The 24,506-nt window shown below is 47.8% G+C and overlaps 1 protein-coding gene across 2 annotated transcripts in view; it reads left to right on the top strand.

Annotated features, from left to right (window-relative positions):
* The first annotated feature begins 6,221 nt into the window (after positions 1-6,221).
* UHRF1BP1L (UHRF1 binding protein 1 like) overlaps positions 6,222-24,506 on the top strand; it is a 61,043-nt gene continuing 42,758 nt past the window's right edge. Inside the window, exon 1 of one of the 2 annotated variants that reach the window (XM_038756159.1) lies at positions 6,222-6,296. In XM_038756159.1, the coding sequence (XP_038612087.1) occupies positions 6,253-6,296 (44 nt within the window). In that variant the 5' untranslated portion in view covers positions 6,222-6,252. Of the gene's footprint in view, positions 6,297-19,754; positions 19,826-24,506 lie in introns of those variants that run through there. The other variant, XM_038756160.1, reaches the window with a different exon arrangement.

Genomic DNA, 24,506 nt, shown 5'->3' with positions numbered 1-24,506 from the left:
AGAACAGTGCTTTGCACATAGTAAGTGCTTAATAAATGCCATCATCATTATTATTATTATGAAGGTAATAAATGCCATCATCATCATTATTATTATTATTATGAAGGTTTCAGATCAAAGAGCTACCTACGGACTTCTGTGAGACTGAAGATCCAACAGGAATTTTGAAACATAATTGGCTAACATGGATGTTGAAGGAAGCTGAGTTACGGAGATACAATGCAGCCTCGGCACTATACCATACTGATCATTTCTGCTGTAATAAACTTCTTTTAACACTTTGCCATGTGCTGCAACCCTGCCCATCTACAAGCTTGTCAGCTTCGATGCCCAGGCCGGAATATGGCATCCGGAGATGACAGAATAGTGTGTACAAACTGACTGTTGCTGTAATTGACTCTTTTGTGCAGATTCTTGCTCCTGAATTCTCAGGCCCCAGGCTTATCCTCTGTTCTCAATCAATCAATCAATCCATCAATCGTATTTATTGAGCGCTTACTGTGTGCAGAGCACTGGACTAAGCGCTTGGGAAGTACACGTTGGCAACATATAGAGACGGTCCCTACCCATTAGATGAGACTGGGGCACAATGAGTAAGCTGGAGCTAGAGGAGCGGAGTGTGCAGGCTGGGCTTTAGTAGGAAATCAGTGAGGTGAGGTAGGATGGGGCAAGCTGATAGACTGCTTTAAAGCCAACGGTATGGAGTTTTTGTTTGATGCGGAGGTGGGTGGGCAGCCATTGGAGCCATTGAGCTCTCAGCAGCCATTGGGCCCTGCTGAGAGCTCACCTCCTCCAGGAGGCCTTCCCAGACTGAGCCCCTTCCTTCCTCTCCCCCTCGTCCCCCTCTCCATCCCCCCATCTTACCTCCTTCCCTTCCCCACAGCACCTGTATATATGTATATATGTTGGTACATATTTTTAACTCTATTTATTTATTTATTTATGTTATTTGTACATATCTATTCTATTTATTTTATTTTGTTAGTATGTTTGGTTTTGTTCTCTGCCTCCCCCTTTTAGACTGTGAGCCCACTGTTGGGTAGGGACTGTCTCTATATGTTGCCAATTTGTACTTCCCAGGCGCTTAGTACAGTGCTGTGCACATAGTAAGCGCTCAATAAATACGATTGATGATGATGATGATGGAGGCTCTTGAGAAGTGGGGAGACATGGACTCGAAGTTTTTGTTCAGCAGAAAAACACTAAAAAAACTCGTTCGTTGACAGCCCATATAGTACTTGTCGGCTGAATTTGCATTTAGAAGACTTACGGTTTTAGTTCCCTTTGGAACAGGAAAAATGGAAAAAAAAATGATAAAAGTTTCACTGAGTAACTGGATTACAAAGACTTTATATACAAGTGCTCAGACTTCCAAAGTTTACAATATAGTAAACCTTCAGAAATTTTGACCAATTAATATTCACCAAAATGAAGCAATATGGAATATTGCCCCCCAAATAACTTGGGGGGCATTTAATTTAATTTAAATAATTTAATAATTTATTGTTATTTGTCAAGTACATACTATGTGCCAGACACTGTACTAGTCAGAAATTTTGACTAATTAATATTCACCGAAATGAATCAGTATGGAATATTGCCCCCAGATAACTGTTATGTTATCTCCAGTGCAGCCTTTCCAGTCTTCAGCTTCTTAGCTACTTCTGATTTCCTCCTGGGAAGCTTGGTTTGATATCGCATGCAATTAGGGCAATTTCCTACTTTCTTAATAGCTACTGTTAAACTGTGGTTGGCACACCTCTGTTTCACAATTGTAATGCAACCTTGGCTCTTCTTCCTTTGGATTGTTACCAAAGTGAACTTCTCATCTACCCTCCATTTCTACTTCTCATCTACCCTCTGTTCCTCCCAGCTTTCATCTCCGTCTGTGACATCACCATTCTCCCTGTCTCGGAAGCCTACGACGTTGGTATCATTCAGTCGTATTTATTGAGCGCTTACTGTTTGCAGAACACTGTACTAAGCACTTGGGAAGTACAACTTGGCAACATATAGAGACGGTCCCTACCCAGCAGTTCCCCCTTCAAGTCCTGCCTATTCTTACTCCAAAACATTCCCCAGAGCTCCTCAATCAATGATCGATAAACAGTATCAAAGGCCAACCAATAAGAAATATTATTATTATGATGATTGATAATAATAAAGATAAATCCCAGACCTCAGCCTTCCCCACCTTCAAAGCTTTTCTAAAGTCCCACCTCGTCCATTAAGTTTTCTCCCTTCATTTCCCATTCTGAATCATATTAACCCAACTGTTACCTCTGTCATATAAGTGAATTCACTTATATGGATCCTCATTTTGTGTATTCACTTTTATGAGTCCTTAGCCCTGACATATATCTTTATATAGTCACTTGTACTTTCAGTTCCATATTTTGGATTCCTTTACTGGTAAAAATTTTTTTATGCCTGCTGTCCATTAGAGTGTAGGCCCCCTGTGAGTGGGTACACAGTCAATCATCCATATTTCCTGAGTGCTTACTGTGTGCGGAGCACTGTACTGAGCACTTGGGAAAGTACAATATAATAGAATGAGTTTACAGTCTAGAGGAGGAAAAAGACATTATTATAAATAAATCAATTTTGGATCTGTGCATAAGTGCTATGGGCCTGAGGGAGGGGGGAATAAAGGGTGCAAATCCAACTGAAAGGGTGATAAATAAGGGAGTAGGAGAAGAGGAAATGAGGGCTCAGTTAGGGAAGGCTGCTTGGTGAGAAATTGCCCTTAATAAGACTTCAAAGGAGGGGAGAGTGATTTTCAGATATGAAGTATGAAGACAGAGGGAATTCTAGGCCAAAGGCAGAACGAGAGTGAGAGGTCGGTGGTGAGATAGACAAGGCGTCCTGTGCTGTTGTACTTTTCCAACCTCTATCTCTAAGCTCTATCTCTCAACAGGTACTCGATAAAAATCAATACTTCTGTAATTAGTCAAGTTTTTTGTTAGTATTTACAGAAACTTTCAAATGCACGAAAAGTGATAAAGCAACAGAGCCCCAATTTTTTCCCAATAGCTATTAATCTGGGGTGCTTTTTTTTTGTTTATTCCCTTAAAGCAAAAATTCACAATAATCACCATCTTCGTTTTTCATTTCCCAGCCTATTAAATATGTTGTTATGGACATTCTTCTTTCCCTAGTCCCATTTACCATTTCAGTAATCTTGCCTAGCTTTCTCGTGTGTATTCAGGGGTGGAAATGAAAATTGCCCAGTACTATTAGCTCACTGTTAAATGATTTGAATATTGAAGGAAACTGGGGAGATTCATCGTTATCCCGGGACAGAACGTGCGGTTCTCTGGTTAATTTCAGGCCCTTGTGCTTGCCAATTGCCTGCTTTTAATTGGGAGACCTCAGTGGGACGCCTGGCAGCCGGGCTCGCCCGTCAATTCAACTCTTCCCTCCTCCTTTGGTGACACTATGAATTCCCCACCGGGATTCGAGGGGAAAAACCAGAACCAGTGACACAAAAGTCAGAAAGGAAGGGGAAGCTGGATATGAAAGAGGAACTTAGCTCGTCCTGTAGACTGTAAGCTCGTTGTGGCCAGGACATGTGTCTGTTTATTGTTATACTCTCCCAAGTTCTGTTTATCGTACAGTGTTCTGCACACAGAAAGTGCTCAATAAATACGATTGAATAAATGAAAAAAACTTGAAAGCCCTTTGTCGGCAGGGAACGTAACGGCCAACTCTGTTGTATTCTCCCAAATGCTTAGCCCACTGTTGGGTAGTCTCTATATGTTGCCACCTTGTACTTCCCAAGCGCTTAGTACAGTGCTCTGCACACAGTAAGCGCTCAATAAATACGATTGATTGATTGATTGATTGATAGTACAGTGCTCTGCTATATGTTGCCAACTTGTACTTCCCAAGCGCTTAGTACAGTGCTCTGCACTCAGGAAGCGCTCAATAAATACGATTGAATGAATGCACATAAGCACTCAATAAATATCGTTGATGATGATGATGCTAAAAGCATAAATAAGGCTCTAGAGGATGTGGCTGAAGAGTAGAAACCCAAATTTAGAGGACCCCCCCCCGGGGGAGTCTGGACTGAGGCAACACAGGGAGAGGGGGAGATAACAGAGACCGAAATCTCCTTTTTAATGTTATTTGCCAAGTACATACTATGTGCCAGACACTGTACTAAGCGCCGGGGTAGATGCGAGCCAACCGTGTTGGACCCCGTCCATGTTCCACATGGGGCTCACGGTTTGAATCCCCATTTTACAGATGAGGTAGCTGAGGCGCAGAGATGGGAAGTGACTTGCCTTTCTTTCGGGCAGGGAACGTGCCTGCCAACTCTTGTATTGTACTCGCCCAAGCGCTTAGTACAGTGCTCTCCACTCCCAGTAAGCGCTCAATAAGAGGGGCGCGAAGGAGGTGGGACGTGAGGAGGAGAGGGATGGGGCTGGAGGAGAATTAATTCATTAATAATGGTATTTGATAATGATGAGAAGCAGCGTGGCTCAGTTGAAAGAACCCGGGCTTGGGAGCCAGAGGTCATGGGTTCTAATCCCAGCTCCGCCACTTGTCAGCTGTGTGACTTTGGGCAAGTCACTTCACTTCTCTGGGCCTCAGTTACCTCATCTGGAAAATGGGGATGAAGACTGCGAGCCCCATGTGGGACAACTTGATCCCCTTGTATTCCCCCCCAGCGCTTAGAACAGTGCTTTGCCCATAGTAAGCGCTTAAAAATGCCATTATTATTATTTGTTAAGCGCTTACTATGGGCAAAGCACTGTTCTAAGCGCTGGGGGGGGGGATACAAGGGGATCAGGTTGTCCCACGTGGGGCTCACAATCGAGGGGTGAGGCGAAAAGGGCGGGGCTTGAGGCGAAAGGGGCGGGGCTTGAGGCGAAAGGGGCGGGGCTTGAGGCGAAAGGGGCGGGGCTTGAGCAGAAGAGGGGAGCGGCTTGAGGAGAGGGGCGGGCGTCAGGAGGGGCGGAGCTTGAGGCGAAGGGGCAGGCTTGAGGAGAAGGGGGGCGTGAGGTGAAGGGGGAGGGGCCTGAGGTGAAGAGGTGGGGAGTGAGGAGAAGGGGCGGGGCTTAAGGAGAATGGGCGGGGCGTGAGACGAAAGGGGAGGGGCCTGAGGCGAAGGGGTGGGGAGCGAGGAGAAGGGGCGGGGCTTAAGGAGAAGGGGCGGGGCGTGAGATGAAAGTGGGGGCCTGAGACGAAGGGGTAGGGAGTGAGGAGAAGGGGCGGGGCTAGGGCACAGGGGCGAGGCTTGAGGCGAAGGGGCGGGGCGTGAGGCGAAGGGGCGGGGCGTGAGGCGAAGGGGCGGGGCGCGAGGAGAAGGGGCGGGGCTTGAAGAGAAGGAGCGGCGTGAGGCGAAAGGGGCGGGGCTTGAGGAGAAGGGGCGGGGCCTGAGGCGAAAGGGGAGGGGCCCGAGGAGAAGGGGTGGGGGGTGAGAAGGGGCTTGAGAAGAGGGGCGGGGCGTGAGGTGAAGGGGCGGGGCTTGAAGAGAAGGAGGGGGCGCGAGGCGAAAGGGGGAGGGGGCCTGAGGCGAAGGGGTGGGCAGTGAGGAGAAGGGGGCGGGGCTAGGTCAGAGGGGGCGGGGCTTGAGACGAAAGGGGAGGGGCCCGAGGCGAAGGGGTGGGGTGTGAGGAGAAGGGGCTTGAGAAGAGGGGCGGGGCGCGAGGTGAAGGAGTGGCGTGAGGTGAAAGGGGAGGGGCCTGAGGCGAAGGGGCGGGGCTTGAGAAGAAGGGGGCGGGGCGTGGGGCGAAAGGGGAGGGGCCTGAGGCGAAGGGGGTGGGGCGTGGGGAGAAGGGGCTCGAGAAGAGGGGCTGGGCGTGAGGTGAAAGGGGTGGGACTTGAGGCGAAGGGGCGGGGCGTGGGGCGAAAGGGGAGGGGCCTGAGGCGAAAGGGGAGGGGCCTGAGGCGAAGGGGTGGGGCGTGATTAGAAGGGGCGGGGCTTGAGGAGAAGGGGGACGGGGCGTGGTGAGGGAGGAGGGCGAGTGGGCGGGCGGCTCCTCCCCGTTCCCTCCCCCCCCCCGGCCGGTGTCTAGGCGATGGTGCAATCAAGATGGCGGCGGCGGTGGCGGCGGCGGCTTGAGGGGCGATGAGGCGGCGCGGCGGTGGGCTCAGCGGGGGCCGCCTCGGGCCCGGCTCCTGGCGACTGCGGGCCCCGCTCGCCCTCCGGAGCTGAGCCTGCCCCCGAGGCGGCCCGGCCCGGCCCATCCCGTCCCGTCCCGTCCCTTCCCTTCCCGTCCCGTCCCGTCCCGTCCCGACACCATGGCCGGGATCATCAAGAAGCAGATCCTGAAGCACCTCTCCAGGTCAGTGACAGAGGGCCGGCGGGACGGGGCCGCGGGGCCCCTGCCCAGCGCTTAGAACACTGCTTTGCGCATAGGAAGCGCTTAATCAGCATCATCATCCATCGTGTTTATTGAGCGCTTACTATGCGCAGAGCGCTGGACTAAGCGCTTGGGAAGTACAAATTGGCAACACATAGAGACGGTCCCTACCCAACAGGGGGCTCACGGTCTAAAATGGCATTAATCAACGGCATTCCCCGCCCCCACCCCGGGAGAAAGGCCCTTGTTAGCACCAAGTTACATTAACGACAACCTCATTCCCACCTACTCAGTCTTCCTGTCCCGCCATCGACCCCCGGGCCTGGAATGCCCCCAATCCCTCTGCCCACCCGCCAAGCTAGCTCTCTTCCTCCCTTCCAGGCCCTGCTGAGAGCTCACCTCCTCCAGGAGGCCTTCCCACACGCAGCCCCTTCCTTCCTCTCCCCCTCGTCCCCCTCTCCATCCCCCCCATCTTACCTCCTTCCCTTCCCCACAGCACCTGTACATACGTTTGCACATATTTATTACTCTATTTATTTATTTTACTTGTACCTCTCTAGTCTATTTATTCTATTCCATTTTATTTTGTTAATATGTTTGGTTTTGTTCTCCGTCTCCTCCTTCTAGACTGTGAGCCCACTGTTGGGTAGGGACTGTTTCTAGATGTTGCCGGCTTGTACTTCCCAAGCGCTTAGTCCAGTGCTGTGCACACAGTAGCGCTTAGTACAGTGCTCTGCACGCAGTAAGCGCTCAGTAAGTACGATTGATGATGATGATGATGAGTAAGCGCTCAATAAGTACAATTGATTGATTAGTGAATGAATATGTTAAACTAGCCAAGCTAAGCCTAAGCTAAGCTTAACCAAGCTAAGCCAAGCTAGCTCTCTTCCTCCCTTCAAGGCCCTACTGAGAGCTCACCTCCTCCAGGAGGCCTTCCCAGACTGAGCCCCTTCCTTCCTCTCCCCCTCGTCCCCCTCTCCATCCCCCTCATCTTACCTCCTTCCCTTCCCCACAGCACCTGTATATATGTATATATGTTTGTACAGATTTATAACTCTATTTATTTTACTTGTACCTATCCTATTTATTTTATTTTGTTAGTCTGTTTGGTTTTGTTCTCCGTCTCCCCCTTTTAGACTGTGAGCCCACTGTTGGGTAGGGACTGTCTCTACATGTTGCCAATTTGTACTTCCCAAGCGCTTAGTCCAGTGCTCTGCACATAGTAAGCGCTCAATAAATACGATTGATGATGATTGATTATTAATTAATTAATTAATTCCCCTCCTGTCCCCGGCCCGCAGCCCCCTCTTTCCTGCCGCCCAGGCGGACTCGACCTCGGGGCCGCCTTCCCTTCCCCTTTCCCTTCCCTTCCCCTTTCCCTTCCCTTCCCCTTTCCCTTCCCTTCCCCTTTCCCTTCCCTTCCCCTTCCCCTCCCCTTCCCCTCCCCTTCCCTTCCCCTCCCCTTCCCCTCCCCTTCCCCTTCCCCTCCCCTTCCCCTCCCCTTCCCCTCCCCTTCCCCTTCCCCTCCCCTTCCCCTTCCCCTCCCCTTCCCCTCCCCTTCCCCTTCCCCTCCCCTTCCCCTCCCCTTCCCCTTCCCCTCCCCTTCCCCTTCCCCTCCCCTTCCCCTTCCCCTCCCCTTCCCCTCCCCTTCCCCTTCCCCTCCCCTTCCCCTCCCCTTCCCCTCCCCTTCCCCTCCCCTTCCCCTTCCCCTCCCCCCCCCCTCCCCCTCCCCTCCCCCCCCCCCTCCCCCTCCCCCCCCCCTTCCCCTCTCCCTTCCCCTCCCCTTCCCCTTCCCCTTCCCCTTCCCCTTCCCCTCCCCCTCCCCTCCCCTTCCCCTCCCCTTCCCCTTCCCCTCCCCTTCCCCTTCCCCTCCCCTTCCCCTCCCCTTCCCCTTCCCCTCCCCTTCCCCTCCCCTTCCCCTTCCCCTCCCCTTCCCCTTCCCCTCCCCTTCCCCTTCCCCTCCCCTTCCCCTCCCCTTCCCCTTCCCCTCCCCTTCCCCTCCCCTTCCCCTCCCCTTCCCCTCCCCTTCCCCTTCCCCTCCCCCGCCCCTCCCCCTCCCCTCCCCCTCCCCCTCCCCCTCCCCTTCCCCTTCCCCTCCCCCTTCCCCTCCCCTTCCCCTTCCCCTGCCCCTTCCCCTTCCCCTCCCCCTCCCCCTCCCCCTCCCCTCCCCCTCCCCCTCCCCCTCCCCTTCCCCTTCCCCTCCCCTTCCCCTTCCCCTCCCCCTCCCCTTCCCCTCCCCCTCCCCTTCCCCTCCCCCTCCCCTTCCCCTTCCCCTCCCCCTCCCCTTCCCCTTCCCCTCCCCCTCCCCTTCCCCTTCCCCTCCCCTTCCCCTTCCCCTCTTCTTCCCCTTCCCCTCCCCTTCCCCTTCTCCTCCCCTTCCCCTCCCCTTCCCCTCCCCTTCCCCCCCCTTCCCCCCCCTTCCCCTCCCCTTCCCTCCCCTTCCCCTTCCCTTCCCCTCCCCCTTCCCCTTCCCCTTCCCTTCCCCTCCCCCCTTCCCCTTCCCCCCCTTCCCCTTCCCCTTCCCTTCCCTTCCCCTTTCCTTCCCCTTCCCTTCCCCTTCCCCTTCCCCTTCCCCTTCCCCTTCCCCTCCCTTCCCTTCCCCTTCCCTTCCCCTTCCCCTTCCCCTTCCCCTTCCCCTCCCCTTCCCCTTCCCCTCCCTTCCCCTTCCCCTTCCCCTTCCCCTCCCCTTCCCCTTCCTTTCCTCGGGATCCTCTCCCGAATGGTCGTGGGCCCCGATGGGGCCTGCTTCTTCTGCCATAGCGTCCCCCCCACAGCGCTCAGTCCAGTGCTCCGCCCTTAGTGAGCGCCCCACGCAGCCCCCCCGGATTGCTTGCTCCTCGGCGAGGTCGGTTTTTGTTTTTGAGTGGCAGCGTGGCTCAGTGGCAAGAGCCCGGGCTTGGGAGTCGGAGGTCGTGGGCTCTAATCCCGGCTCCGCCACGTGTCTGCTGTGTGACCTTGGGCCAGTCACTTCACTCCTCTGGGCCCCAGTTCCCTCATCTGTAAAAAATGGGGATGAAGACTGGGAGCCCCATGTGGGACAACCTGATCACCTTCTATCCCCCCCCCGCCCCATTAGAACAGTGCTCGGCACACAGTAAGCGCTTAACAAATAGTACCATTAAGCGCTTACTATGTGCCGAGCACTGCTCTAAGCGCTGGGATAGATACAAGGTGATTAGGCTGTCCCGCGTGGGGCTCCCAGTCTTCATCCCCGCTTTCCCGATGAGGTAACTGAAGCCCAGAGAAGTGAAGTGACTTGCCCAAAGTCACACAGCTGACAAGTGGCGGAGCCGGGATTAGGCCCCGTGACCTCCGTCTCAATAATAATAATAATAATAATGGCATTTATTAAGCATTTACTATGTGCCGAGCACTGCTCTAAGCGCTGGGGAGGTTACAAGATGATCAGGTTGTCCCACGTGGGGCTCACAGTATTAATCCCCATTTTTACAGATGAGGTAACTGAGGCCCAGAGAAGCTAAGTGACTTGCCCAAAGTCACACAGCTGACAAGTGGCGGAGCCGGGATTTGAACCCACGACCTCTGACTCCAAAGCCTGGGCTCTTTCCACTGAGCCACGCTGCTTCTCTATGTTTATCTATGCTGTATATCTATGCTTATATATCTATATATCTATGCTTCAATATGTTGCCGACTTGTAATAATAACAATGATGACATTTATTAAGCATTTACTATGTGCAAAACACTGTTCTAAGCGCTGGGGGGGATACAAGGTAATGAGGTTGTCCCACAGGGGTGCTCACAGTTTTCATCCCCCTTTTTTACAGATGAGGTAACTGAGGCCCAGAGAAATTAAGTGACTCGCCCAAGGTCACACAGCAGAAAAGTGGCAGAGCTGGGATTAGAACCCACGACCTCTGACTCCCAAGCCCGGGCCCTTTCCACTGAGCCACTGTGCTTCTCTGCAGCTTCCCAGGCGCTTAGTCCAGTGCTCTGCACACAGTAAGCGCTCAATCAGTACGATTGAGTGATGAATGAATACTTCCCAAGGGAGGAGCGGAGCGGGGACAGAGCCGGCAGGCCCCGGGGAAGCCCCTCCACCCACCCTTCCTCCAAGTCCCGGACTTCAGTTAGAGAATGACCGGCTAATAATAATAATAACGATGGTATTTGTTAAACGCTTACTATGTGGCAAGCCCTGTTCTAAGCGCCGGATCGATGCACCGATTAATTTCAGGTCATGAAAAATACCTTCTCGATGAAATGATACCATTGTGGATGGATGGCCCAGCGGCAAATAGTAATAATAATAATAATGATGGCATTTATTAAGTGCTTACTGTGTGCAAAGCACTGTTCTAAGCGTTGGGGTGGTTACAAGATGATCAGGTTGTCCCCGGGGGGGGGGCTCACAGTTTTAATCCCCATTTTACAAATGAGGGAACTGAGGCCTAGAGAAGTACATATTTATTACTCTATTTATTTTACTTGTACATATCTATTCTATTTATTTTATTTTGTTAGTATGTTTGGTTTTGTCTCCCCCGTTTAGACTGTGAGCCCACTGTTGGGTAGGGACTGTCTCTATATGTTGCCAATTTGTACTTCCCAAGCGCATAGTACAGTGCTCTGCACACAGTAAGTGCTCAATAAATACGATTGATGATGATGATGATGATGAAGTGACTTGCCCAAAGTCACACAGCTGACAATTGGAGGAGCTGGGATTTGAACCCATGACCTCTGACTCCAAAGCCCGTGCTCTTTCCACTGAGCCATGCTGCTTCTCTATACAAGGTGATCAAGTTGTCCCACTTGGGGCTCACAGTTCTTAATCCCCTTTTTACAGATGAGGTAACTGAGGCTCGGAGCAGTTAAGTGACTTGCCCAAGGTCACACACAGCAGACATGTGGCGGAGCGGGATTCGAACCCATGACCTCTGACTCCAAAGCCCGTGCTCTTTCCACTGAGCCACGCTGCTTCTCGGGCTTCTCGGGCAAAAGCCCGGGCTTGGGAGTCAGAGGACATGGCTTTACATCTCGGCCCCGCCGCTTGTCTGCTGCTTGACCTTGGGTAAGTCACTGCACTTCTGTGCCTCAGTTGCCTCATCTTTAAAAGTGGGGGTCAAGACTGCAAGCCTCACGCGGGGCAACCCAGTTATCACAGTGCTTGGCACCGAGTAAGCGCCTAACAGATACCGCGTCCTTACTAGTATTATTATGTGGAATCCAGTTTATTGTGAACGTCGACCTTCCAGGTGGACACCCCATCAGTGGGCATGCGTGCTTCCCCCTGCGGACTTTGTGAAGGTGAATTACCAGAGGTGTCAGTCAAAATAATATATTGACAAAATAATTTTTGTCAATTATTTTTGGAGTCATCTGGGTTGACGGCAGCACGGAGTTAGGCATCGGCTCTAAAGAAAAAAGGGGGCCCGAAATTCAGAGTCAGCATATGTGATAACTTAAGAACTGTTATTCTTTCCATATGACGGGGTGGTTATAGTCAGAAGTATGACTCAGTAAAGCTGGCAACCTGTTAGGTTCATAGCTTCTCCATATTTGTCTCTGAAATCACAGGATTACTGGATAAATTCTTGGTAGTTTTGTGTGGAGTCAGGAAGCCAGCTAATTCTTTTCTCGCTTCGGCGGGCATTGGCAACAGACTTACCGTTTTAGTTCCGTTTCAAGGAATCGAATGTAAAGCTGGTCATGATGGCATTTATTTGACAAAAAGTACCAGTTGATTTTTTTGCCGGTGATTTCAGCCTTCAAACTGAACAAGCTTTGATCCTCCTCTAGACTGGAAGCTCGTTGTGGGCAGGAAACGTGTCACCAGTTCGGTACTGTACTCTCCCGAGCGCTTAGTCTAATACTCTGCACACAGCGAGCACTCAGTAAGTGCGATCGAGTGAATGAGTTTGACTGTGGTCCTAAAAAATCTTTTCCTTCTACCTTGCCACATCATCTTCAAATAAAGCAGATAATTATAAGAAGAGGTGGTGGGTGGTGTTTCAAAAGGTAAAAGGCTTTCATAGTGCTAAGGACTTCAGTATTGCCTAGAAGACTATATAGTTCTGCTTGTGCACGTAGACGATAATTTTATGTTCAAGCAGCCTATTTTTGGTGGTATAAGATTTGTTTAATATCAGAAATGTAGACGCAGCTAAAATTTAGGAACATCAAGTCTGTTTTTCCAAAGTAAATATCCACCCACATGTTTAAAATTGAACACAAGGTTCATGTTCGTTTATGTAACTTGAAATTGCTGTGCCGTAAAGAGTCTCTTAGTGGTTCAGTGATTTTTACACTTCAGAGGGTACATACTTCGAGTGGCAGGAGGGTAGCTACTCTACTGATCTCTGACCCTCCAAGTCTTTCATTTCTGTCATTTTCTGGGTCATGATCTTGTGGTCCGGGACCCCGCCGGGGGTTGGGGAGCTGCCACTGCCTGCTCTGCTGGGCCCCCCTGGAGCCAACTGGAAACCTAGTTCAGGAGGAGTATTGATTGTGCCAGTGGGGACACAGCCAGTCTGGCTGACCCCGGGGGAAAATTGGAATATTGTGGTCAGGTATTGGTTCTTCCAGCTCTATTGAAGTGCACTTTTCCAACCATAGTACAGTGCTCTGCCCACAGTAAGTGCTCAGTAAATACCTGTCTTGACCTGTCTTTTAAAAATTGTGTCTCATGCCGGGGAAGGAAAATCTATGTTAAAAACTCAGCTCTGCTCCTATAGGGTAAAATCCCAAATTCATAGGTCAGTTGTAGACTTACAAACTTTTGGTTCCGGTAGAAATTCCTCAGTGGTACATCATGTTTCTCCTTTGGATGGCTGAGCAAATAAATTAGTGACTTCAAAAAACTAGTTATATCCGCGGAAATCGTCTGCATCCAGAAGCCGATTGCCCCAGCGGAGTCCTGCTTCTATGTAAAGCAGCCTCTCTGTGGGTTCATCTGGTCTCTGACTTTATAGAATGAAATATATAAAAGAAAGCGATTGTCGTATTTTTTACTTTTGTAGGCTTTCTCCGATTTGGCTTAACAAGCCGGCAGCCCTCAGATCTTTAGTGAGCAGCTAATGAGCCTCACTATCTCTCGAACCAAAGAGTTCTGGACACTCACTTCATGACAATTGTGGATGAACGAATAGGGATTCAAGATAATGGGCAGACTCGTTGCAGTAATGCCAGTGACTAAACTGGCTGATTTTTTTAGTGACATTTGAAGTTGGCGGTAATGAGGAACAAAATCAATCAAGTGGTCTTACGTTCAGCAATTGTGCCAGATATATGTCACCTACATAATCTTCTGCTTGCAGAAGAGATACCTTAGTTCTAAAGTCTTAATCAGTAATATCTATCGATGTTTGATCGTGGCTGTATTATTACTTGTATTTTCCACGTGTTGGATCAATTCTTGTTTCAATCAAAGCTTGCACCAACCAGTATATTATTACAAAGCCACATCCAGAGGTTTAAACCACAAAACGTATACAAAGAGCTTCATGGCAACCTTAGATCAGCTCAGTTATCTAAATGAACCGTAAACGGAGGTCCCTATGACAAGGTTTGGCTCGTGGGCTGAATCTGACCCTCCATTTCATTCATTTCACATCCCACCGCTTCCAGCGGAAGTGGAGTCAGTTCCGGCAAGCTCTGTGGTTTGGGGCTAGTGGGGGAGGCCGATCGTATCTTGTGGGCGAATCTAGCTGCTCGTGGGCTTAGAGTGAATCAGGAGTCATGGCAGGTAGATGTAATGCCACTTTTGCCTGTTTCTGACTCCTAGGCCTGTGGTCTCCCCACTAGGCCAGGCAGTTTCTCTAATTTATCAGGGAGTCGAAACATTGGAAGGGGGGGTTATCGAGCAGCAGGATTTATTTTGCATCTATTGTGTGCCAAGCACTGTTCTAAGCACTTGGGGGAGTGCAGCGGAGGTAAAGGACACAATCCCTGCTCTCACAGAGCTTATAGTCTTACCTGGGGAGACAGGTAAAGGCACATACAATTAGGAGGAAATCAGTGGACAAGTAGAGCAACGAATTAATACTTAAATAGTAGACTATATAAATTGGCGTATGCATAAGAAGTTCTATGGCTAGTTGTGAGCACTAGTGCCTGAGATGGTAGTTGGGAAGACGTGACCTGGGGAGAAGATATTAATCAAGGAATTCCTCTTGGAGGAGATGGGATCTTAGAAGGGCTTTCAAGGAGGAGAGTTGTGGTCTGGCAGATTTAAAGTGGGAATTCCAGGTACATTAAGGAGGGAGAGGGAGAGAGAGAGAATATATGTATGAATGAATATCCCCTGGAGAGGAGAGCATGGACTCATCAGTGGGGCTTATGAAGTTAAAAGGAGGCAGAATACATTCAGTTCTGCCATAACATGTGTCTTCAGTACACGCTTTGACTGGAACCTTGTTAGGGCATTAGGGAACATTTGCCTGACAACACAAACCTGTTGAATTATTGCAGCTCACGGGATTGAAAGAAATGACTTGGATATATGCATGGACGTCAGAATGGGTGAAACCACGGTTTTGCAGGAATGCAACTCCTGGTATTATGGGAGAACTGGGCGTACCTTACATTCTTTTGTACTTAGGAATGTATGGGGTTAAATCAGATTAATTATAGAATTATCTTTCAATGAGGTCACTGTTTCTTGTTGTTCCATTCCAGGTTAATGATTTACAACATTCCTTTCCCAGAAGAACCTAAGCAAGTCACCTTTATAGCTCATGAAGTTTGATGACTCCTCCACAATGGGGATTAAGAAAAAAATCACTAGGGATTGGGGACTGATTAAACCATCACTAGGATTTTTTTTCCTGGAATAAGTAATTAGAGGACATTTTACTAGTTTGGGCAGGGAACCTGATTGCTAACTCTCTTGTACTCTCCCATTGTGCTCTGTACATAGTAAGCCTTTATTGATTTTAAATATGGTTACTTGAGAAAGGGATCATAGCTCAAAAAGCAAAATGGTAATAATCATTGGTAGATTTTCCCGTACACCACACTGAGGAGACAGTGCGGCATAATGGAAGAGCCGCAGCCCTGGAAATTGGAGGTCTTTGGTTCTAGTTCCTGATCTGCCACTTTTCTGCTGTGTGCCCTTGGGCAAATCACCTAGCCGCTCCATGCCTCAGTTTCCCCATCTTTAAAATGGGGATCATAATACCTGACAACTCTCAGGGGTGTCGCGAGGGGTAAATTACAATAAGTAACATAAGGTGCTCTTGTAATAAAAGCACTGAATAGAACTTGGTTTCCCCCTGTAGACTGTAAGCTCCTTGTGGGAGGGGACTGTCTCTACCGACTCTGTTATAATGTACTCTCAAGCTCTTAGTACAGTGCTGTGAACACAGCAAGCACTTAATAAATACAAATGATTGGGTTGTAACTGACAGGCAGCCAGTAGAGGTTCAATGTTCACTCTGAGATTTCATAGCCTGTTAACAGTATTTACATATGAGAGTTGTGTACACTATTTAAAATTTTCTTGAAGGTGATATAGATAAGAGTTACACATGCTTAGCTTCAGCAATGGCTGTATAGTATAGACTGCATTATCTTACTTTTTGAAACCCTTTTCCTCCTCCATTGCTCTGGGTAAATGGTATCAAGGATTCCAGTTAATACTTGGATGATTGCGTCAACAGCTTTTGGCCACCACTTTCCTAACTTGGATTTGAGTCAGCTGCTTGCAGATTCATGTGTCTCTAACCTCTCTAGCCAAGAAGCTGTGTAGCCTGGTGAATAGAGCACGGGCCCGGGAATCAGAAGGACCTGGGTTCTCATCCCCGCTGTGCCCCTTGTCTGCTTTCTGACCTTGGGCAAGTCACTTAGCTTCTCTGTGCCTCAGTTACTTCATCTGTAAAATGGAGATTAAGACTGTGAGCCCCTTGAGGGGTATGGACTGTTTCCAAAACTGATTTATCTTGTGTCTACTCCAGCGCTTAGTACAGTGCCTGGCACATTGGATGTGCTTCAAATACCATTTCAAAACAGAAGACCCAAAAAACCAAAAACCTGACTCCGCTCCCACAAGTAAAGAATCACAAAAAATAATTTGCCTTAGCAAATCTTTAGCCAGAGTGGCCAGAACCCTGGCTTAGTGTTTGGAAAATATACAAAAGGAGTTAAAGACACAGTCCCTACCCTTGAGAAGCTTATAATTGTACAGGGGAGGATAGAGACATAATTGATAAATATAGCTGTGGCCAAAGGTGAGAAATAACAGCAATAGTACCAAAATAATAAATAAAATCATTTACAGTTTCTGGTTCACTCTAAATAACCTTCAGGTTCTCTATGCCAACTGGCAAATTTGAAAAATTGTGAGATCAGGGATCAGGTTAGTGCTTCCCAACCATGGCTTTATTTCACCAAGCCATTTTACTAGATGCTTAAGGGCAGGTCATTTCTAGGTACAGGTTAGACCTGGGGGTCAGATCACCCTCAGCAGGGAAGGGACACTTGGGCAGGAGATTTGGTTCTGGGAACTCCCTGTGTTCTGATCGTCTTGGTTTGGGATCTGGGAAAATCCAACCTGAACCATGGCCTCCTGGGACAGCCTCAGCCCCCCGACAGAGGAGATCGTCTTGGCGGGCCACCCAGACCTGCAGTAGCCTCCCCATTGTGGCGACCAGTGGAAATGAAGAAACATTCCAGACTTTTTGGGAAACTTAAATCCTCCACACTCTTCCCACCCAGCACCTCCCATCCCCACCTCACATCCACCCATATCGTTTAACCCTCTCCATCCAGGCCCGCCTAAAAATGGTCACTGAAGCCAAGAGAGAAGAGCAGCAGCAGCCAGTGCAGGGAGACAACATGCCTAGTCGGCAGGGATTGCCGCGTCTTGTCCCCGCTCATCACTGGACTGGCATGTGACCCTGGGGAATTCACTTAACACATCTGTTCCTCCAATTGTCATCTGCAAAATGGGCCATAAAGTTCCTGCTCTCCCAGCTTCTTAGATTGTGTACCTTGGGTGGGACAAGGATCCGATGATGTGGTGCCTCTCCACAGCACTTAGCACTAAGTGCTTTCAATAAATGCCACAGCTGTTAAAAGGAGAAACTGCTTCTGGTGCTGTCACCATCACTGAAGCACTGCTGAATTTCACCTCTGGTTTGTTGTGCTCCTGGAAGAGCCACCGATTTTAGGGAACTGGGGGCAGTGGCACAAGAGAGATTTCCCTTCTCATCTGCTCCGATGACTTTTTGCCGGACTCCCCAGGGTTCTCACTGCCGTCTAAGGGGCCGTCAAGCCGCAACAAAAGTGCTGCTGCTTTCTGCTGCAGTGACTGCCATGATAGCCTACAAAACTTTTTATTTCAACACGGAGGCGAGCTTGGGGCAAAACATCAAGCAGGGGTCACTGGGGGCAGAGCTCTGAGGAAAGGGAACAGGGAAGAAAGTGAGAAGAGGGAAAGAGGAGGAGACAAAGCCACTGTTTTACTGGTCCTTACCAGGCACTGGCGAGGGGGGCAACTGATTTTAACTGGTCCAGCCTGAAGGTCGCCTCTCCCAACCAGGGGTAAAAGAGCAAGGGCCTTCAAGCCGATTGTCAGGAATCTCTGTTTGGTGTGGCTGGAAGCGGGTATCCATGAGCATTTTGGAAGAGCTGAGAGCCAAATGGATGCCGTTATAGAAAAATGATTCTGGAAGCGGAATGTAGTTGACATTGAAGAGGAGAGAGGCTGGAAGCACAGAGATTGGTGAGGAAGCTCCTCTCACTGGGGAAATCTTGCTAGAGTCTAGGGATGTGCTACAAATTAGACTAGGACAAGACTCTTGTTTTCTTTTTGGCAATATTTCTTGCACTCATATTTTTGTAGATTCTTGATGGTGAGTAAACCCATTTTGGGGGATGAAAGTGAAAGCGCTGTGGTAGGTTTATGGGTAATGAACTGTTCTGACCTGAAAAAAAATAGTTTCATCCCCAAATGTGTGCCTCCTTTAATGTTTAAGGGCTTACTATGTGCTGTGGACTGTGCTTACACTGGGATAGGTACAAGATCATCAGCTTACAGGGCTCTCACGTCTAAGTAGGAAGGAGAATAGGCACTGAATCCTCATTTTACACTTAAGAAAACCGTGGCACAGAGAAGTTGAATGAAGAAGTCAAGCGGCAGGGTCAGCATTAGAATCCAGGTCCTTTGACTTACAGGCGCCGACTCTTTCCACTAGACCTTGCTGCTTCTCTAAGAATGTAAGCATTTAGAGGGATAGTACTTATCCTGGTAGATTCAGTAGGTGGGCAGACTTCTAGCTGCAGTATGTGTTTTATATTGCATTATTTTATATTTTTAGATTATTGTGTTCTGAAAAATTGCAGATTTTCCAGTTCTCGATATCTTTCCTCAGGGATTATGTCTTGAGTCATTCATTCATTCACTCAATCATATTTATTGAGAGCTTCCTGTGTGCAGAGCACTGTACTAAGCGCTTGGGAAGTACAAGTCGACAACATATAGAGACGTCCCTACCTAATAACGGGCTCACAGTCTAGAAGGGGGAGACAGACATAATGGGTATGATATCCCCTGACGGAGGCAGTAATCCATAGCTGGTCTAAATTCACAGAAACTGCAGAAGAGTGGGGAAACAATGGATTGGCAGCTAATATGGCATTAGAACGCTGTATTAATGAAGTCATTCAGTCAATCTCTCTATGATATGATATATGTACATAGAATAGAAGTACATATCTATTCTATTTTATTTTGTTAGTATGTTTGGTTTTGTTTTCTGTCTCCCCCTTTTAGACTGTGAGCCTACTGTTGGGTAGGGACTGTCTCTATATGTTGCCAATTTGTACTTCCCAAGCGCTTAGTACAGTGCTCTGCACATAGTAAGCACTCAATAAATACGATTGATTGATTGATTGATCTCTGCCTGATGGGCTTACTGCATCGTGGCTTGCTTGTTTGTCCATACTTATTTCACTGTAGTTTTTGGTGATTTATGCCTACGTGGTTCTTAAAGCTCAAGAGTAAATAGCTCTGCAAGCTATTGAGCTCATTACTCTAATAAAACTTACTATTAGCTTTTTATCGATGTAGTATTTAATACTTGCAGTCCATCTTTATATATCCCAAAATGATCTCTCGTTCATTACAGTATCGTTTTTCAAAGCTGCATGTCAGTATTGTTTGATAGTGTAGTTTGTAGCCTTTCCCGATGAAAATGGTGACTGCAAATACTCGCCTTGTGAAATTATTTAATTTAAAATAGAAACACTGATTTTCTTTGCTATAGCATGAATAAATATTACCGTGTTTTTAATTGCTCAGCAGCTAAATTTCTTTCATTGTATCACTCCTTTCCCTCTCCCACCCTCTCTTTAAACTTGCTCCTTTATGTGTCCCCCCCATGTCCCATTCCCTGCAGCGATCCCTGCTGACTGTGGTGGCGATTGGTTTGCCGTGAATTACCTAACCACCACAATGGTACCAGAAGCATCTCAGAAACTATGACAACTGACCTCTTGCTTTCACCAGGAATGGGGGGGCCTTTTATCTGAATTCCTTGCCCTCAGGTAATTCCTCCTTTCCCCAACATTTTGGATAGACTGCTAGCAGTTGGTATTCACTGCCTTTAAAAAGACATTTTTGGGGGTATGATGTTTGTTTCCTGTCTAAGGGTGTCATTTTCTTGAACGTGAATATGCAGATTCCTTACCTCGGGAGCTCTTCCATAGGCTGATGTTGCTATTTCATTGTGACTTTGTAAATTGGTCGTCATCTTGTGGTCAACTATTTTCAAGTAAAAATTGTCTGATCCACTTACACTGGCTGAGATCTGCTAGCTCTACTTTGTGAAGTTTAAAAACTCCCTTTGGATGTCCTTGTGTGAATATCTTTGATCTAGTCTTCCATTCATCATGAAGGACTTTGGAGTTTTCATTTATTAAGTTTTAAGATAGTAACTGTTGCTGCATGGAGGAGATTAAAATTTTTGTCAGTTATTTTTAGATGACTTCGAAAATTGTGTTTAAAGTTAGGAAAGGATGGCAGTAGACTAAATTCACCCTTCCTTTTTATTCTTCAAGGTGAAAGAGGAACTATTTACTTTTTAAAATTAGTTTTTTTTTTAATGATGCTTTGACAGCATTGTTTTCTGGGAGGGATACTGTGTCATTTGGAAATGCTCCTCAAAATTAAGGGTTTGACAAGAAAACTGGGGAATTGACTTGAGAATATTTTAATCAGGTTATTCTTACACATCAAAAGCAGAAACTGTGGAAGAATGTGCAAAGATCTTGGTGGAATGAAATTTTCTTGTTCAGAAGGAGGTGACAGTGAATGCCGTGTACACATTTGCCTAAAATGTTGGTAACTAGACCTTGTAGTGGCACAGTGGCCTGTTTTGCTAGCCACTGCACCCCAGGTTATACCACCTTGCCTTCGCAATCTGGAGGTTTGAGTCTTTTCACATCAGTTCTAAGGAAACAGGTTTTAAACACTTAGTGCAGTGCTCTGCACCCAGTAAGAGCTCAATAAATACGATTGAATGAACCAAGGAAGATCCAAAATCAGGTCACCACATGATCAGTACAGATAGGACAGTCCCAATATTTGGGCGACTGACTCAACTTCCACATTAGGTTCTTTAGGACATATTTGTTACCCCATAAGGTGGCCAAAAAAGATTATCACATCGTATCAACTGGGAGCGGTCAAGTAGGGGGAAAAGTTTGTTCCCAAGTTGGAAGAAGGGGGCAATAGGAGAAGACAGGGAAAGACTGCTACCACTGCCGTCCAAGCTACAGGTCTGTGAGCCTGGATCTCTTTCTCTGGGCACTGAGATCCCAAACTATGCCAACTCTGATCCTTGAGTCCAAGATTGTGCAAGGCGTGAACTGGGAGTTTTGGCCACAACCCTCTGGGAAAACCCAACAGCCCCGAGGCAACGTGACCCAGGATACGAGGTAAATTTTCCTGTCTGGAACTCGGTTACACTGGGCAGAAGCAGTGGAGAAGGCCATGGAAAAGGAGATTTTCTCTTCATGCTTCTGCCCTTGCCTCTCTTGTTCCCCCCCACCCCCTTTGTCCTTTTCTCTCTCTCTTTCTTTTTCTGCTTTGCTCCTATCTTTCCATCGTCTTGCTCTCCTTGGGTCTTCCCTTTTCCTCTTACTTTTTCTATTGTTTCAGATTAGAGCGACTTGAAAATGTCCCAGTTTAAGTGCCACAGGGACCATGTCAAATTTTCATTTGTGTAATCCTTCCCAATGTTTATTACAGTGTTCCGCATACAGTAAGCACTTTATAAATACTATAACTATCTAAGGTCCCTGGCTACTAGTTAAGGAAGTACTTAAAACATTGAGTTTTTAAATTAAGCAAATCTGGGACTATATCATAAACAGCAGCAACAGCTTTTATTATGCACCTACCACATTAGACTGCTATAAAACTAGAGGAATTTTTTATCAATTTTTTCCCATTTTCCACATTTCTTATTGATTTATCAATCAATCAGTCGGTCATATTAATTGAACGCTTACTGTGTGCAGAGCACTGTACTAAGCACTTGGGAAGTACAAGTTGGCAACATTATAGAGACAGTCCCTACCCAACAGTGGGCTCACAGTCTAGAAGGGGGAGACAGAGAACAAAACCAAACATATTAACAAAATAAAATAAATAGAATAGATATGTACAAGTAAAATAAATAACTAGAGTAATAAATATGTACAAACATATACATATATATAGGTGCTATGGGGAGGGGAAGGAGGTAATATGGGGGAATGGGGAGGGAGAGGAGGGCTAGCGGAAGGAGGGGGCTCAGGCTGGGAAGGCCTCCTGGAGGAGGTGAGCTCTCAGTAAGGCATTGAAGGGAGGAAGAGAGCTAGCTTGGTGGATGTGTGGAGGGATTGGGGGCATTCCAGGCCGGGGGAGGATGTGGGCCGGGGGTCGACGGCGGGACAGGTGAGAATGAGGCACAGTGAGGAGGTTAGTGGCAGGGGAGTGGAGGGTGCGGGCTGGGCTGGAGAAGGAGAGAAGGGAGGTGAGGTAGGAGGGGGCGAGGTGATGGACAGCCTTGAAGCCCAGGGTGAGGAGTTTCTGCCTGATGCGTAGGTTGACTGGTAGCCACTGGAGATTTTTGAGGAGGGGAGTAACATGCCCAGAGCGTTTCTGGACAAAGATAATCCGGGCAGCAGTGTGAAGTATAGATTGAAGTGGGGAGAGACAGGAGGATGGGAGATCAGAGAGAAGGCTGATGCAGTAATCCAGTCGGGATAGGATGAGAGATTGAACCAGCAGGGTAGCGGTTTGGATGGAGAGGAAAGGGCGGATCTTGGCAATGTTGTGGAGGTGAGACCAGCAGGTTTTGGTGACTGATTGGATGTGAGGGGTGAATGAGAGAGCGGAGTCGAGGATGACACCAAGGTTGCGGGCTTGTGAGACGGGAAGGATGGTACTGCCGTCAACAGTGATGGGAAAGTCAGGAAGAGGGTAGGGTTTGGGAGGGAAGATGAGGAGTTCAGTCTTGGACATATTGAGTTTTAGATGGCGGGCAGACATCCAGATGGAGATGTCTAGAAGGCAGGAGGAGACACGAACCTGAAGGGAGGGAGAGAGCAGGGGCAGAGATGTAGATTTGGGTGTCATCAACGTAGAGATGATAGTTGAAGCCGTGGGAGCGAATGAGTTCATCTGTTGAGATCCACAGATATTTTAGTACTAATATTTACAGACTAAAAAATATTTCCATAAACTTCTTATGTAATGAAAATATCATTAGCATAAAACATATTCACGTTCTGGATTTAACAAATTATGAGACAGCATAAAGTGTTCTTTCCAAGTTGATCCTTTACAATCATCTAAAAGTAATTGATATGGAAGCTGTATTGGAAACTGGGCCAGTTAATGAGCTGTTCTTTTTTCCAGTTAGTCTATTTTTGCTTGGATGTATTTTTGCATATATATTACTATTTTATTCATAATGAGTACTTCTGTAAGGTCACTAAGTGACATTCTGTTCTGAAGTAGTTCACATCAAAAGATGAACAATTTTATGTAGAAAGTAGTTTATTGATACACTAGAAGCTTTGCTAAAATAACTATAATAATTATGGTATTTAAGAGCTTACTATGTGCCAAGCACTGTTCTAAAGTGCTGGGGTAGATACAAGGCATGCTGTCCCACTTGAGGCTTACAGTCTTAATCCACATTTTACAGATCAGGAACTGAGGCTTAGAGACGTTAAGTGGGTTGCCCAAAGCCACACAGCAGCCAGTTGACGGAGTTGGGATATTGTTTGGAGAATGCAGGTTGCCAGTGAGTCATCATTTATAGCTAATTAGGAGTCAGCACTGACCAATAGGGACTTTGTACACAGAGTCACACAGATGATGATGATGATGGCATTTGTTAAGTACTTACTATGTGCAAAGCACTGTTCCAAGTGAAGCCCTAGGGCCATCTGTAAGGAATTGGAAGGAGTGGGAATCACAGGGAATCCTGGCCTGAACCCCAATTAAGCAGTCAGTGAATCAATAGCATTGAGCACTTATTGAGCACTTACTGTGGGCAGGATACTTTAGTAAGAACCCAAAGAACCCTTCACTGAGATAGTGAAGGTAGCCGCGATTCAGGTCAGCAGAATTTTCCTGCCAAACACAGTTCCCTGGCATATTTATTCCGGGTCAGAGATTTGTTACTTGGGCTGTAGTCCTGAGGGACATGAGTTATAGGCACACAGTACCAAAATTTCAGATCCCTCTCTCCCTCAATATGTCCTTTCACCATTATCCCAGCTCCTCTTCTTCCATCCCTCCTCTGGATATCCCTTTTACAAATAAATAAATAAATAAATAATTGGCATTTGTTAAGTGCTTACTATGTGCAAAGCCCTGTTCTAAGCACTGGGGAGGATACAGGGTGATCAGGTTGTCCCACGTGGGGCTCACAGTCTTAATTCCCATTTTACAGATGAGGTAACTGAGGCCCAGAGAAGTTAAGTGATTTACCCAAGATCACACAGCTGACATGTGGTGGAGTCGGGATTCGAGCCCATGACCTCTGACTCCAAAACCCGGGCTCTTTCCACTGAGCCACGCTGCTTCTCTAGCCACGCTGCTTCTGGTTTTTTGTATGTTAGACCATGTTCTGTGTCCAGTTGGGGTCATGACTTGTGCAAGGAGCTAAGGGCCCTGCTTGTCCTACTTTTTTCACTGGGCGTATGTTAGTTCTCCTAACTAGTCCTT

This window comes from Tachyglossus aculeatus, chromosome 14 (genome assembly GCF_015852505.1).
Source record: "Tachyglossus aculeatus isolate mTacAcu1 chromosome 14, mTacAcu1.pri, whole genome shotgun sequence".
In the NCBI taxonomy this organism is placed as follows: Eukaryota; Metazoa; Chordata; class Mammalia; order Monotremata; family Tachyglossidae; genus Tachyglossus; species Tachyglossus aculeatus.
This window is presented reverse-complemented; position numbering and strand designations above follow the sequence as displayed.